Genomic DNA, 16,468 nt, shown 5'->3' on the forward strand with positions numbered 1-16,468 from the left:
CTGACTGCTGCCCGTGGTCCCCCGGGGCCTTCACTCCGTGGCGGAGGGGGCTCTGGCGGCGGCCTTCCTCTGCCTCCTTCTGGCGGACCCGAGGCCTTTCCTGCAGTGGGCCGCCTCGGTTCTGTGCTCAGTGGTCTGGGTGGCTACTGGTTGCTTGGGGTCGTCTCGATCTGCCTCTGATCCGTCGATGGGGCGCTGTTACGTTTGCATGATCACTCAACACAACTCACCCCTAATGTTTTGCACACACACACACACACACAGACACACACATATCTTTGTTGCTGTTGTGTTTGTTATTGTTCAAGGCTTTTACAGTTTTAGAAAACTGCAGGTCTGCTGAAACTCAGCAGTTTTTAAATCAGGGTTAAAAACTTTTCTATTTGCTGCCTATTATCAAAACACCTGTTAAATTCCTCACACTAAAACTTTATTTCTTGCATTTTATCTATTTTATTTTAGCTTTTTTCTTTCCATTTTGATGTGATGTCTTTATTTCTTTTTTTCTTTTAAGGTTTGTTTTTAATGCACTTTTTATTGCTTCCCGCTGTAATGTATTTAATGTTTTATGTAAAGCACTTCGAATTGTCTTGTACATGAAATGTGCTGTACAAATAAACTTGCCTTGCCTAAATATGCAGACCAACAACCATTCAAAGTCACTGAACACCACTTTGTTCCTCATTCTTCACCACGTCTACATGACCAGATGCTGTGACTTGCTGCCATGCGATTGGCTGATTAAATATTTGTGTTAACAGGGAATTGAACCGCTGAACCTGATGCAGTGGGCAGTGGGTGTGTATTAGCCATTTTGGTTTATTTGATCACTAGTTTGTGCTTGAGCCTGCATAAGTCAAATGAATAATACAAACTAATCTGAAAACCTGCTTACAGCGAGCAACAGTTACGTCTGTCATTACTGCTGTCAAATCCTGCAGCTGATCTGTAAAGTTACAAGAGAAAGTTCCTCCAGCTCACTACGAGTCGCTTTTTCACAGCCCTGTAGTTTGCTGATGTGTCTAACGGCGGTTTAATGGTGTAAAGTCTTGCTGAATGAACAGAACTCTGAGGTTCATCTCTGTTTAAATTCACACCACACAGAAGAACTGAAGTGACTCAACAACCAGCTGGTGATTGATTTTTTTTTTTCTAGTCCAAATAATTTATTCCTAAAATATCAGAGTCTCAGTTGCAGCACATCATCAGTTTAGATAAGAAACCTTCACGGCTGATTTTATTACAAAATATCCTCATCTCCTTTAGAAATTTTAGTTAAAAATCCAACAGGCAGTTTAAAATCTAGTAGATTTATGGATTAAACCTGGATGACTTCAGCTTCTGGGCTTTCAGGAAGACTGGCTTCCTGTGACCCTGTTCAGACCTAGTTTTAATGGTGATCAAATCACAAGAGGCGATTTTTAAACCGCCAGTTTACACTTGCTTTTAAAACGCACCACAACTGGTGATCAGATCTCACCCAGCGTTAGCTGTTAGCTGTTAGCTGTCTGAAGTCCCAAGCTTTAATGGCTATAACACATCAGTGAGCTTTGGGAACTTTATCATGCAATTCCATGTTACTCCACATTAAATTCCACTGTGTTACAAGAAAACACCCATGTCAACAGCAAAAATACACTCAGCTTAACTCTGAACTGTCTAGACAGACCTAGAGCTTTAACGCTGCGCTTGCAGCTGCTTTGTGCAAATTTCCTATCTAAGATAAGAAGGACTTTTTTGTGAATAATACAGCCACATCTGTTTACAGTTTTCCCCCACACCCACTGTGGTTTGGAGCCAAGTAGGGGTGTTTCAGTCACCACCAGATGTCACTACATTCACACAGTTCATCTGTTTGGCTGATTAGATGTTTGTGTTAACAATCACATGGCCACAACTCAACACGTAGTCATGTAGACGTGGTGAAGACGACCTGCTGAAGTTCGAACTGAGCGTCAGAATGAGGAAGAAAGGGGATTTAATTGACTTTGAATGTAGCATGGTTGTTGGTCTGAGGATTTGCTGGGATTTTCACACACAACCACCTCCAGGGTTTACAGAGAATGTTCTGAAAAAAAGAAACTTACCAAAGCTGGACAATAGAAGATGGAGAAACGTTGCTGGTCTGATGAGTCTCCATTTCAGCTCCACATTAAGATGGTAGTGTCAGAAACTTGTGGAAACATCATAAAAACGTCCAGATAGCAGACACATTTGCACCTAATTCAGGTTATTTTTTGGTACGTGTACTTCAGTTATGGCACTGGCAAGTGTTGTGTGGGCCAGATGTGGTCCATGGCCTGGACGTACATTATAGGAAGTCCAACGTGTGGTGGATTAATGGTTGAGTTTTGGCATCCACACTCACATGAAGTCGTGCTGGAAGTGAAGGTCAAATATGGGCCAAAAGGAAAATAAAAAACTTGGGATGTGTGTCATATATGAGCCAAACATTTTTTACTCTTGGATGGAGCCATCCTTCTTTGGATCGATGTTTAGACTGCTGTTGCTGCTGGTGATGGTGGTGTAATGGTGTGGAGGATATTTTTGTCTCACTTTGGACTCCTTAGGAATAAGAACACAAAGGTTTTGATAGATTAGGTACCTTAAAAAGGTTGAGATTTGTTATGGTGTAGATTCTTATTATCCAAGAGATATTCAGGAGTTTAATTTGAGAAACAACCATCAGTTCAGTTCCTGATACCTGAAACTTTCTGGGTCTTCAGACAAACTCCTACTAATCCCATCATTTTTCCATCTGTCTTTAATGTCATTTGTTAAGTATGTGAACATCCTGAAAAGTTCTTGAGGTTTTTAATTGAAATACTTGTTGAATCCAGTTTTCCTTGAGTACCTGGCAGAGAGCACAACAGCTCAGTGTGTGGTGGTGATTAGCATCCCAGCAGCTAGTTTATCTGGAAAACTATGTGCTGCAGCTGGAAAAGCACCACGTCTTTACTGACCTTAATCTGTGCTGACCACCAACAGGGACCCTCCCACGCCGGATGAGGAAGGAGCTGCTGGCCGTGAAGCTTCGGAACAGGCCCAGCAAGCAGGAGCTGGAGGATCGCAACATCTTCCCGGTCCGTAGCGACCAGGAGCGACAGGAAATCCGCCAGCAGATCGAGATGAAGCTGGCCAAGTGAGTCGCTCTGTGTGGATCCAGATCAGCATACCATCAGCTCCCCCCATCAGACCCCCACCCCTCTCATCATGCTCTACCTCATGTATGTCTGTTTTATCACTCTCCATCACAGCTCTACTTTTTATTTTATTTTTTTACTGAATGTGTGCTTACGTTTCACCACCCGCTGCCTCTAACAATGCTACATTTGTACTGCTCGTTGTATTTGGGAGGGGTGGAGGCTCAGCTTTTTGCATTCCTGAGGTGGGACGAATTAATGTTGACTCAGCATGAACGCAGGCAGAAGTCGGCCAGCTTATTGTCCAGTTGTGTTTTTAACCCTCAGACATGTAACCGATGACACCTCCTTACCTCACTCCCAGACATGAACAGCTGGAGTGGATTTTTTCTGGTGACCCAGTTTAAATGTTTCTGCCAATCTTTCCAGCTGCTGAGTGGACCATCTGTTGACGAAATGAGCAAAACACACTTAGTAGAAACAGGGCTGAAGAGCGTGGGCATGACCCTGAAACACAACAGGGTCACGCCCACTCTCTTCAGCGCGTGAGGGTGGCATGAAATACAGGCAGTACAGAAGATATTTGTACGCACTAGGAAGCAGCAATCCTAACTTGTTAAATGACGGGGAGAAGCTCAGCTGAAAGACTCTAGCAAGCATCGGCATCCGAACCAAACGCAACACAAACCCCAGCAATTATTTGGAAATGTAAGAAAACCAGGAGAACACCTCTGTCCACTTTAGAGCTTCTGCTAATTTCTCCACTTCTAACAAACCACACAAAACTGCTGGTTACAAAGACGTCTGTCTGATCACTGTGGGACAGAAACTCTGGAGCTAGCAGCCAGAACCAGAAATCATGTCTTACTTCTGCTGGTTTGTGGTGAAAAGTTTGATTCCAGCAGAAGTAAAACATGTTTTCTGATTCAGGCTGCTAGCTCTAGAGTTTCTGTCCCACAGCGATGACACAAACTCTGCTAACGTTTCTCCTATGACTGCCTTTGTTTGAAATGAACCATGAAGGTCCTGCTGGTTTCCATGGAGATGAAGGAGGTTTTATAGTGAAGGGTTCACTCTTCCTATCATAGACTATCTTGGGCTTCACTTCTTTCTGGACCCTCATGGTTTTTCTAAGGTGAATGTGGGGCTATCCCTGGATCCTCCTGACTTACCATTGATAGAGGTGTCCATCATCATCATCATCATCATCATCATCGGCCAATGGCTTCCTGAGACATTTACCTTCGTAACACCTCAATTAAACACCTAGAAACCTGCTCAGCTTCACTTTTTACCTTCTACTGTAGCACAGTACCTCACCAGATATTACTTTACTCATTCCTAGGATTACTTTACTCATTCCTAGGATTACTTCACTCATTCCTAGGATTACTTTACTCATTCCACTGTTCATAAGTTCATTTTCTAGGTTTTTGGCTGCTACCCAGCGACTAATCATTTGTGGTTAAATCCAGTGTAATCCTTCTCACTGATCCTATGTTGTATGAGGCTGATCAGTTTTTACATTGTGTGTTATGCAAGCAGAAATAATGTCTTGGTTCTGTGATGTGCACCGCAGCACATCGCTGCTCTTAGGCCTAAAATGTTGCTTTCCATTGATGTTCTGCTCCTCTCCCTGAATGCAGCTTTTCTCTGCCTAACGGTCTAATTCCTAATTGTAGAAGAAGGTTTTCTGAAATGCAGAGGAGGAATGTAAAACAGAATATAATCGCATTTGTTGGGTTATGTATGGAAACCGTGATTAGCTTCCTTTTATGAAGAAACACAGCAGCTGGGTTTTCTGGGCATGCTCAGTCTGAGGTTGAGTCCTCTGGAGACCAGAACCAGATTTATTGTTTACACACAAAATGATTTCACATTACAACTCGATTCCTGTCTTTTCCAGCGCGCTGTGGTGTTGGACATTTAAAGAGCAGCTCAGATGACAGTTTGACGTCTTGGACTCACACAAAGTGGAAGCTGCTTTTAGACACGTTTTCTACTTTGTGGGCTGTTCACACATTTCGCTTGTTTTTTGTACAGACGGCGACACGTTCACACCGCACTGAAAGCTGCCAAGTGCTTTAATTCAGGTTGACCTGTTTTCAGATGGTTGAAAGAGAGGTTATTCTCCTGTTCTGTCTTTAACTGAATTCATATTGTTGAAAAAATACAGAAATAATCAGCATTTTTAGGTTTGACCCTGTAAGCACATTATAAGGACATATAACAGGGATGTCCAGCTCCAGTCCTTGAGGGCCACCGTCTTGCAGGTTTTAGATGTTTCCTGCTTCAGCGCACCTGACTCTGCTCCAGGCGTGAGCAGAACCTGACAACAAGCTGCTCAGAAGATGCATTTAATTTGAATAAGGTGTGTTAGTGAAGGGAAACATCTAAAACCTGCAGGATGATGGCCCTTTAGCAGAGCTTCACAACCACCAAAACAACCAAATAAAAGAATTCTCACGTGTGGGGAAACTAATCTTACAGTATGGATGTGAGTGACCGGAATGGCTATAGCATGAAAAATACTTGGACATGAGCAAAACTAACAGCTCTTCAGCTGCTACTGGAAAGCCTGGTCCTCTATAAATAGTAATAGAACAGTCTGATAATCGTTACATAATTTTTGGAGCGTAAAGGTCACAGCATAAAGGTCCCCCCTCCCATGTCGCTGGGGTGTGATTTTATGACCTATCTGGCTTTGAAATTGGTTTCCCTTCCCATCCGAACACACCGAGAGGAAAACGGAGCACACAGCCTTTAAAGAAACCTAATTAATTTACAGCTAAGCCTTTTTACTCCCCGCTTTGTAACTTAGCTGTGAGAAATGAGTAAGGCAGGGTGACATTCACACAGGCTAAATAATAATAATAAAAATATAACTGCCCGTCAGCTTCTTTGAGGCTGGCATCACGCCTCTCCATGTGCCTTTTTTCCTACGCCCTCGCCCGAGGCATTTCACAGCTGTGTGGCAATCTGAAAAGGCGCAGTTGTTATTCCCACGTTTGAAAGATGTGACGTTATCATAACCAAAGCCGCTCCTAGCACGCTTTCTTCCATGTGAGCTTCTGTGCACATGTGGAAAAATTCCAGCAAGTAACTGCAGAATAGCAAAAGACGTAATGAACTTTATTTTTGTTTGGCCTTTAGTCTGTCGGGGAGCATTGTGACTTCATCCCAAACAGTCTTTATGTAAAGTGGATCCTGACTTCTCTTGCATAATAAAAACAGGAAGGGATCAATTTTGGTGTCATGGAGAGGGTAATGTAACAGTAGGATGCTGGTTATGGACAGTGTGTAAAGAGTTAGGACAGAGGTCAGAGGAGGTGATCTGTCCCAGCAGGTCATACAGTTCGCTTCATGTTTTCATTACTTCAGCTGCTGATATCCCACATGACGATGAGAGAGGAGGAGAGACTGGCTTTAAGCTTTTGTTTCAAATTTATTTATGAGCATTTTTTCCATCAATTTAACCATAAACCTGCTTTTCAGAGCTAGAAGAGTTTTAGCTGACTGACCAGAGGTCACACACTTAACTGTGAGTAGAAGGCAGAAATTTGCATTTGCATGTCTTTTTCCTTCCAAATAACACGTGTACATAGACCTTTACACATGTTATTTGCATATTAAACATGAATGGAATGGAAAAGGCTACAGATGCAGTCAGTTTGCTGTGATACAGGAAAAAATCCTGAAGAGGTAAAAAAAAAAAAAAAAGAGAAAATGTTGGAAATGGTTAAATTAACGTTCTTGAAGCCAAACTAACACACTTAGATGAAGCAGTTAGGGCTCAGATCACTCCTACATTTAAAGCTCAGCTGGATTCGAATAGATTTTTATTTCAATCAGATATATAAAATACAAAAACAAGACACATCGGTAAGTTACTGTCTGACATCCAGCAATCTCAAGATGATTTAAGTAGACTTTTTATGTCCAAAAAGGAAATGGGAAGGGGCTTGTCACTTGTCATGACCTTCCCCCGTGTACCACCACTAGAAAGCTAGAACAATGGAAACAAACGCCTTCATACACATGTAACATTTATACAGTAAACAAGTGGCTTCCAACCATTTCCTTGTTGACCATGTTATCATTTATTTTTTTATCTTTCCTTCATGTGAGGCCTAACTTGCTCCTAAAATTTGGTGGTGTGATGAGGTCTGCAGGTTCTCACCACACATTCTTTCTGTATGAATACAGATGGAAAGATGGCTAGATGACTTATTGATCCCAAAGGATATGGGAAAAACACACACACACATATTTATATATATATATATATATATATATATATATATATATATATATATATATATATATATGTGATAAAATTATCTATTATCACCGCACTACTACACGAATTTCAGGGAAAAAAATTCCATTAAGAACATAAACAGATTTTAATTAATCCCATATCATGTCCCCTTCACTTGTAAGAAGCTTAGCATGCAGAGGTATCGGCATCGGCTCTCAGATTGTTTCAGAAACATATAATCCTGTGCAATAAGTGCCTCATGCAGAGTCTATAAAGCACACAGGTGCTGCACCATTCAGCTCTGACTGACCGTCTGGTCAGTAAGTGTTGTCCACATGACCGGAGTCAGAGCTGTGGACAGCTGAAGCTTGCCATTGTTTTGGGTGGTGGCACCGTGTGTCATCTGTCAGGGTCTCCATCCTGCTGACCACATGATCCCTCCTGGCTGCTAACAGCAGCAACAATAGCTGCTCTCTAAACATCCAGTCTGTACCTCTTGTTTGGTACACACAGTATGAATCACACTGAATCTGTCGCATTGAGTGAGTCGTGCTGAATGAACATTGCTGTGTTTGTGGAGGCGGCTAGCACTCTGTGTCCTGTATGAAGCACTCGTGGTGGTGTTCGAGTGCTGTGGAGGGCCCTTGGCGGCACAGCTTTTTGTGCAGCATTAGGAACAGAACAGACTTTAGTACAAGCAAAGAACAATGAGCTGTTCTTACCTTGATTCTTGTACAACACAGCCGACAACGTGGCAGGAAGCTGGATGCTGAGACGTTCACCTCAGTTCCCCGTGCAGATTATCAGCTCAAAATGAATGGAGACTTTATGCTTTTGTGTTTTGCTCTGAGCAGGTCACATGTTATCATTTGATGCTGCAACGTTTATAAAAGACACATTCCTTCTTTTTTTTCTTCTAGTTGATACAATTTCTATAGGTTGATGGCTTAATAAAATGTCTCATTCAAGTTGGGGATTTCTACAGTATAGGATGGTGCAGTTTTTAGACCCTTATTTTTCAGTTCGGAGGAAGGGTCCAGGTTATGTATCATGAGTTATTACAACTGTGTCATGGATATTACTCCATTCTCTAACATGAGATGACAGCGAAAAGTTTAAAATACAAATAAATGAGATGCAAAAAAGTAATGACAGTGGTGTTGAAGCAACATCCTGTGGTGCTGCAGAAACCTTGTTTTTGTCCTCTTAAACTACATTTGCACCAACAGGACCAGGTTGGTACGGTATGGGTTGATATGTATATTGGGAAGGGTACCAGGGTATTTAACAATTACCATTCCTCTGTTTTGTGACCCTTTAATAAGGGTCCTAATCTTACTTATCCAACCCTAAAGGGTTGACACGCTACAGTCTACTGATTGGTCTAAAGATTCATCACGTTCTGTGCGATTTAAGGCCTATTCATGCTCACGTATGTACGTAAATAGTGAAGTCTGTTTCAAACGTGTCATACATCGCTGTCCTCATACTTGCGTCTTTTGCGTTGCTGTTAAGTCAATTCTAGGCCTGTCACGATAACAAATTTTGCTGTGCGATTCATTTTCTCAGAAATTATTGCGATAACATTGCGCAAAGCGATAATGTTGTCATTTTGAGATCATTTTCAACTAATATAACGACAATGCCATAATATTGCAAGTACATCCTATCAAAGATCAATAAACTTTAATTTCTAAAGAACATTTTACACTGGAACTGGAAGAAATTTTAAACTAAACAAAAACAATGAATAAAATGGACTCTGTCTCGTTGACACTGAATGAAAACCAAACAACCAAAAACAATAAGTATGATAGAAAATAAAGTCTCTGTTCTGTAAACAAAATTGCCCTTCAAAAGGTATAAAAAAAAATATTAAACATGGGGCTCAGACGGGGAAAACTGGCAGAACTGCCAGTTAGTCTCACTGTATTTAAAAAAACTAGAAAAAAATATACTGCACATCGTTGCTGTTCGTGAAGCTGAAATATCTCCGCTCATCACTGCGTGTCAGACTGATCTATGAGCAGTAAGCGAACCGCGCTGCTGCGACGCTGCTGCTGCGACGCTGCTGCTGCGATGCTGGAGTCAATTCCTCCACTAGTGGGCAGTGCTGAGCTCAGAGTTCACTCCCGTGCACTGATGTTGGTTTCAGACACCGTTTGGCGGTGGTAATGCACCAGTAGAAAGTTGTTTCCAACTGCCCAACACAGTCTGAACGCTCACATATAATCTTTCTTCAAAAGCTTGCACACTTTCTGCAATTGTGCTCTTCATTCTTCTTCTTCTTTTTTTCCCCGTCTTCATCCTCTTCTTCTCTGGTTTCTTTCGCTGGTTGCATGTCAGCTATTCTGCTCAGCACTGCCCCCATGATTTCCGGTGGTATTGCTCCTGTCTGTTTATCCGTCTTCTGCGTTAAGCATAAATGAGCCTTTAGCAATTAGAACAAAGCAGGAACAGCAGTGTTTAAATATACGGTGGATTTTTAGTCGTTTAAAACTACATGACAAGAAGAAAGAAGAGAAACTGCTGGATGTCCGTCATTCTCCTCCTTTGCTTCTGGGTCACTTTCTCCTACGTTATAATTCAAGAAGGGCATTGTGCCACTATGACATCATGCTATTGCATAGCTGACGCATCTGTCGCTACCCTGCTGATACCCTGTTTACCAGGTAAGGGTACGGTCGGGTGTGGAACGGCAACAAAAATCAGGGTTTACTGCACCAAACTGACCCGACCCGACCCAGACCCGTTGTTGGAAATGGGCTGACATGAAAAGTGAGCACCATCTAGAGCTGCTGTGCTGGATTTCCTCTCCAACATCTAAATGAATAAAAAACACATTAACAGACTTTCATTAGTCACTGAAGACGTATAGTCTGGACTAGGAATGTCAGGAATATAGATTCTCTTCCTACGATTGTCAGAGAAATAATGAGGATTTTATAATCATTATGTTTGTGTTTTAGTGTGAAATTAACTATGTAAAGTCAAATGAACTCTCCTTATGGGTCTTAATATAGCAACAGTACAGTGAAAAAACGTGTTTTAGACACTGAGGACGCAAATTCTATTATTCTTCACCCAAAAATATTTTGTACTCAAAAAGTAACTGGTGGGCAGAAATAATTAGTCTGTGCTCAGAGTCCCTTTGCTCGCTCAGGAATGACGCACAAATATAATCAATAAGCACCCTTAGAGATCCCCATGAAGAACCCAGAAGTGGTCCCAAAGCCACCGGTGTGTTTCTGCAACGGTGGAACATCTGATGTGCTTTCATGAAATAATAGTCTCAATTTCTAACTTCCAACATGGGAACAAAGATTTCTTAGGATATTAAACGATTAGCAAAGTGTTGGTTTTGCTGAACTAAGTAACTGCCAGTGAATGCAGCATATGTCCAGAGGAGATAAATATGAGGAGGCTGGGTATTTTTACTCATACATGGGATCGTGAGGTAGAAGGTTGATCTGCTGTCTGAATCTATGGGACCTCAAGTTATAGTATCGTTCAGTTTTTCAGTTAGTGGTGATTTCTGACACCCACGTATATGCTGTCACAGAAAAAGTTACTTTTTTCCTTCTTTTTTCATAGAGAAATATGATTATAGCTTTCTTAAAAATGACCCACTCCTTCTCCCAGTTTACAATCTCTATTGACCCCATCATGCAAGGCTTTGTAATGTGGGAGGAAGCTCAAACATCAGGAGGAAAACCTTTGCAGGCACCAAGAGAAGTGACTAACTGGAGTTACTGTGCTAACCAAAAATCTTTACTCCTGTTCTCATTTGAACTGTGACTTGCAGAAGCTCCTGGCTCGGAATTTTTTTCCCTTTGTGGGTCATCTTTTCTTGTGAAAAGCATGCTTTGGAGTATCGTTTACACATTGAGCACAGAGTAGAAAGGATATGTGAGAAGTAGTGGGTAGTGTTCATGTTTCTGTGAGGAATAAGGACATAGAACATGGCTTTAATACCTTTTAATAAGCTAACGTCGTCGTGGTGCGATGCAACACTGGCAATCATATGGCATCGCTCTGCAGCAGAATGCAGAGCAGTAGGCAGACCCAGAATAGCAGAAGGGAACCCTCTGTTTCTAAATTTAGCTGTCCCCGGCAGAATGGTGCATCAGGGCCCATAATCAATGGCCTGTTTACGTCACTGCTGAGCTTCCCTTTCCTCCGCTCAGTCCCTGCTGTTAGAGAAATTGCATTCCCTCGCCCCCATCCCCTCTGATTGAAATGTCCTCACCATGGTGCAGGGCTCCTCAGGAGAGCTGGTCACAGTTTACTGCATTGTTCTACATATCCATCACTTTTTATGAGTTTTTAGAACGGCATCCCCAGCTTGTGCCCTCTGCTGAGGATATTGTTCTATTATTATGACTCTCCACAGACTGCTGATTATTTTATCTGCTTGGCCAGCCATGAAGTAGTGAGAGGGCATAATGAATAAGAATAAATGTGGCTTAGAAAGGTTGTTTATTTGTTTGGATTTTTACCCTCTACCTGTCATGTGATGGTCCTGTTGCTGACCATTCATGGGTAACTGAAATCAGTCAGATAAGAGGGGCTGTTATATAAGGGAAGATAAGTAGATGTTTTGAAATTATTTTTTAGCATTTGGGTTAATGGGGAGGGTTTATTTACACATAGTTTGATAACAGAGATAACCACTGATTTTAGATAGACTATGGATTAAGGCCTGGTCTAATTTTAAGGTCTTACCTAAGAATTTAGCTCTTGAGACTTGGAGAGATGGCTACTACTTGTATTTTAGTAATGGTGACGACTGAAGTACTGCAGTTTGTGAGCCAACCTATGTTTCAGGAATTAGCTCCCAAAACCATAAATGTGTGAAAAGAATGCTGCATAGTACATTACCATGATTAATTAATATCACTTTTTTATGCGCAAACTGCCAAAAAAATGGCAAAAACTCTTTTATTTCCAGGAAATGCAGTCCTGTTTATTCATCGTTACATTATCAACTTTATTTATTACATTTTCAGTCATTTTTTATTAATACCAGACCAGTAACATAACCATAAAGCTTATTACATTATTGGTTTTATTACATTTAAAATGGCCAAAATTATTACATTATCAGTAAAAGGTGGAACACATTAACTCATTAATAACCAGCAGTGTCTCTCTGTTTTAAGACAGACTTTATTACATAAACAAGTACTTTTTTAAATGTTGGCTGCATCAAAACAACAAGAAGCCATCACTTCTAATTAAAGATGAGTCAGCAATTTTCTGTCTAAAGGAGCATGTTAAACAACTAAATGTAGCCTTCCACAAACAACAACAGAAAAAAAGATTAGCTGATTATACTGATAAAAGGTTTTCGGGGCCAGTGAGATAACACCGAGTCATCAGGGTGTTTTTCCACATTGTCCAGGACTCCAAAGGTCAAAGGACAAAAACAACCCCCCAGAAACAAAAAGTAACACAAATAAATAAGCACAGCACAGTTGGACGTTTAACCAGATTAGCTTGTCTGACCTTCATGGTTCAGTCTAGACCAGGGGTATCAAAGTACGGCCCGGGGGTCAAAACAGGCCCGCCAGAGTGTCCAGCATGGCCCACAGGAGGAATTTGGTAAATGTGAAAAATTAGCTGCAGTTTATTTAATAAAAGTAACTGTAATTTCTCTTTTGTCCACATGAGGTTTCATGTTTTAAATACAAAATGTTTCCAAGGCAGGGGGATAACTTGTTCTATCTCCTCTTACATAATAGCTCTGACATCACTTCATGAGTTGAGTCAGTTCAGGTGGTGAGGATTTCTACACACATGTAGAAGTGTACTCGTATGTACATATATAATAACTTCTAGATCTAGAAAAGTTCCTCTAATTATAATGTGAAATACTGGATTTTTCAGGTCCAGATATCTGGAATTAAATGTTTTGTGATTCTGGAGATCTGGAAGTTGTAATGCACGTGCAAATGAGTTGATATGTAAATGCTAAATAAATAAAAATTAATTAAATACGATAAATATAAATTATATAATAAAATGTAAAGTATTTAATAAAAATGTATATTTTTAATATTTTAGCATGAAAAACATATTTTAAAGTTTCTATAATTTATCCATTTTATAAATGCAAATAATTTTACTTATAAAAATTATTTTAGAAACATAATTCTAAATAACATTTGTCAGTGCACAACTTCCCCAACACCGGTTAAACTGATGCACACATCAGAGCTCAGCTAAACGGGTGCTGATCGGTACTTTGTCGTTATACTTAGCGAGTTTTCTGAAGAGAGAGAAACATTCAGAGTTTTTATTATTCATATGTAATTATGCTGTTATTTTCACTGGTCCGGCCCTCTGGAGATCAGTCTGCGCTAACTGAGGGACCGGAACTAAAATGAGTGACTCCATTGATCTCAACGTTTGGTATGAAGCTGTCATAGTTTCTACTTGAAATAGGCACTCTATGAAACTTGTGCCCTCTTTGCTCTTCACATACAGGAAGCTAATTTAGTTGTAAAACCAAATAACATGAATTCTGCTGTCAGGTCCATTTCAGCGAAATGTCTGCAGATAAAACTGATGTGACAGGAGAGTTACTACAGGAAGTGGAAGGAGGACACATAGCCGAGACTTTGACAGGGACCTACTCCGTGTTTGCCTTCAGTCCACTGAACCCGAGAGGAACCAATAATTGGATATTTGTGACACATAGACTGATTTCTGCTGACACCACAGCTCGCTGTGTGAAGCAGGATGGAGCAGCTAAGCACAACTGCTGTCCAAGACTGCTATAAATATCTCAGAACTGCATGGGCCACAGCAGCTGACTGCAGGGTGGCAGCATGAGCATTCAGGAATCCCAGAGCTGCAAGTTTAACTGCAGCTCGTCCCTCTTTATGCAGTTACTTCAACAGAAAATCCTCCAGTCTGCTTGGACAGGGCGCCACAAAAATGAGAAAGATGAAAACTCAGTCAAGGCTGAAGCACACCCAGGATGAACTGAATTACACGAAGCAGTCGTTTTAACCAGCTGTCGTTCCTCATGACGGGGAATATTTTCATTTTCATAACCCCAATTCCCCTAGATGAGACATTAACTCAGCCTCCATCAGGATTTTCTTCCCTCTTCTTTTGTCTGTTTTATCTACAGCGGGGGAAGTGACCACTCTCTAAACCAGAAAGTCTGAGTGCTCAGCTTTTACAACAGCGAGGTAGAAGTCCTGTCTCACAAGTATGGCCTGGCCTACTTTGGTCTGAAAGGTGAATAAATCATGAAAGAATCAGGCTGTAGTTTCCACCAGCTGTGGGCAACAGAAGTTCACTTCACATCTAAAGGAAAGTGATAGCTGCTGAAGTTTTAACTCTCTCTACTCTTTATCTTTTCATGTTAAGAAGCTGGTCTCCGGTGTCCTGCATGAAAAACTTCAAAAGAATGCGTCAACTAAACACGTTTCTGTGAGTGTGAACTGAACGAAACGTATTTGCAAAGAAAGAACTTGAACGTGAACTTGCTCTGATTATGTGATTTCCCCAGCACCACACCTACTTCACTTTACGTTACCCAAGATGCACTGCACACTCTAGCATAACAAACCAGCAACGTCGGTGCAGAGAAGCGACAGATGCAGCGTGAATTTCAGAGCAAACCGAGACCTACATCTGTAGGAGGACCAGAGTTCGCGTCTTTGATCGGCATCAGAGTTTGTCTGTTCATTCACACCTTCCCAAACATACCCGATTTTCCAAACACTTACTTCCACACGCTAGCTTGTAATGCAGAGGGTGCCGGTTGGATTTCACCTTCAGCCATCATGTCTGTTACGTGCACGCCACAGATGGTCCGGGCGCTGAACTTCACAATTTTACTTCCTGTCATGAATGGCGGGCGTCGGAGGAGGTGAGGACCCAATTGCAGGCAGGAGGCAGAATTGGTGCAGGTAAAAAGGGTTTATTTCCAAAACAGAAACCAGAGGGAACAGGCATCCATGAATGGTGATGAAATAATGATGAGGATCCGACAAGGAACAACAGAAAACCAGGGGTACTTATACACTGAGGGAATAACAAGACACAGGTGAAGTGGAAAAAACTAACTAAACATAACCAGAAACCCAAAAAACACCAGCATAAAGTCCATAATCGTGACACTTCCACCTTTTGGGTTCCTCAACATTGTGTTATTAACAGTTTAAAATTTTTTTTTTTTAAAGATTCGTGCATTGATTACGAATCATCCACGTCTGCATCGTAATACATCTAAAACACAAACCCCCCCCCCCCCCCTAAAAAAATGTGAAAAAAGGATAATGAGTTGGTCATAAAGGACACAGTTCGACTGTGGGAGCGGAACTCAAACAGCCAACCTTCCAGTCATTAGACGACCATGCATCTTTGTGGCAAAAAGAGCTGTAAGAAAGATGTAAAGTTGTCGGTTATGAGTTGACCCAACACTGGTACTGAGTTGTTTACCTTTTTATGTGCTTCATCTGTGAGGCCACATTACTGTGTAAATGGTCAGGTACAAAGACTGAGATCAAAACAAGTAAAAAAGCAGCAAGTATCCAAAGAAAAAACTTTGAAAGACCTTCAGAAAACTTTAAAGGGTTGCACAGTTCCTTATATCTAATATGTAAAACAGAAGAGCTTTTTCTTCTTCTGCTGTGAGCAGCATCACAGTTTCAGAGCTGGAGTCGACTGATATTGTGAAGCAGCTGGAGAAGAAGTGGATAACCCGGCTTGTACATATATGGCATGAAGCAAAATCCTCAAATTACATGTTGTCACCAGTATCCACCTTCCTCGTCCCACAAGTAGTAATTAATGTTGCACAATGGGTTTTTTTTTATTCTGGGGATCTGGATTTTAGCACCCTCTAATTGAAATGTCAGACGTCTTAAAGCCGGCTGCACCCACTCTGAGCATTGTTTTTTTTCCTCTTCAGTCTAACCCACGGCCAAATCAGGGTTAGATTCCTGGTGATCAGACGTGACCCGTGGCGCATGTGCAACTTTCATTGTCTATAGATAAACAGATACCGTATTGTAGCAGTGTGACCAAGGTATGAGCCCCAGTC

At 41.3% G+C, this 16,468-nt stretch overlaps 1 protein-coding gene across 5 annotated transcripts in view; it reads left to right on the forward strand.

Moving 5' to 3' along the window:
- The window catches only part of phactr3b (phosphatase and actin regulator 3b), a 61,753-nt gene that overhangs the window by 32,730 nt on the left and 12,555 nt on the right, over positions 1 to 16,468 (forward strand). For all 5 annotated transcript variants that reach the window (XM_041981275.1, XM_041981273.1, XM_041981274.1 and 2 more), the window contains exon 8: positions 2,989 to 3,142. In XM_041981275.1, coding sequence (XP_041837209.1) covers positions 2,989 to 3,142 — 154 coding nt within the window. The remainder of the gene's footprint in view (positions 1 to 2,988; positions 3,143 to 16,468) is intronic.

The sequence above is a fragment of the Melanotaenia boesemani genome, chromosome 3 (genome assembly GCF_017639745.1).
Source record: "Melanotaenia boesemani isolate fMelBoe1 chromosome 3, fMelBoe1.pri, whole genome shotgun sequence".
NCBI lineage: Eukaryota > Metazoa > Chordata > Actinopteri > Atheriniformes > Melanotaeniidae > Melanotaenia > Melanotaenia boesemani.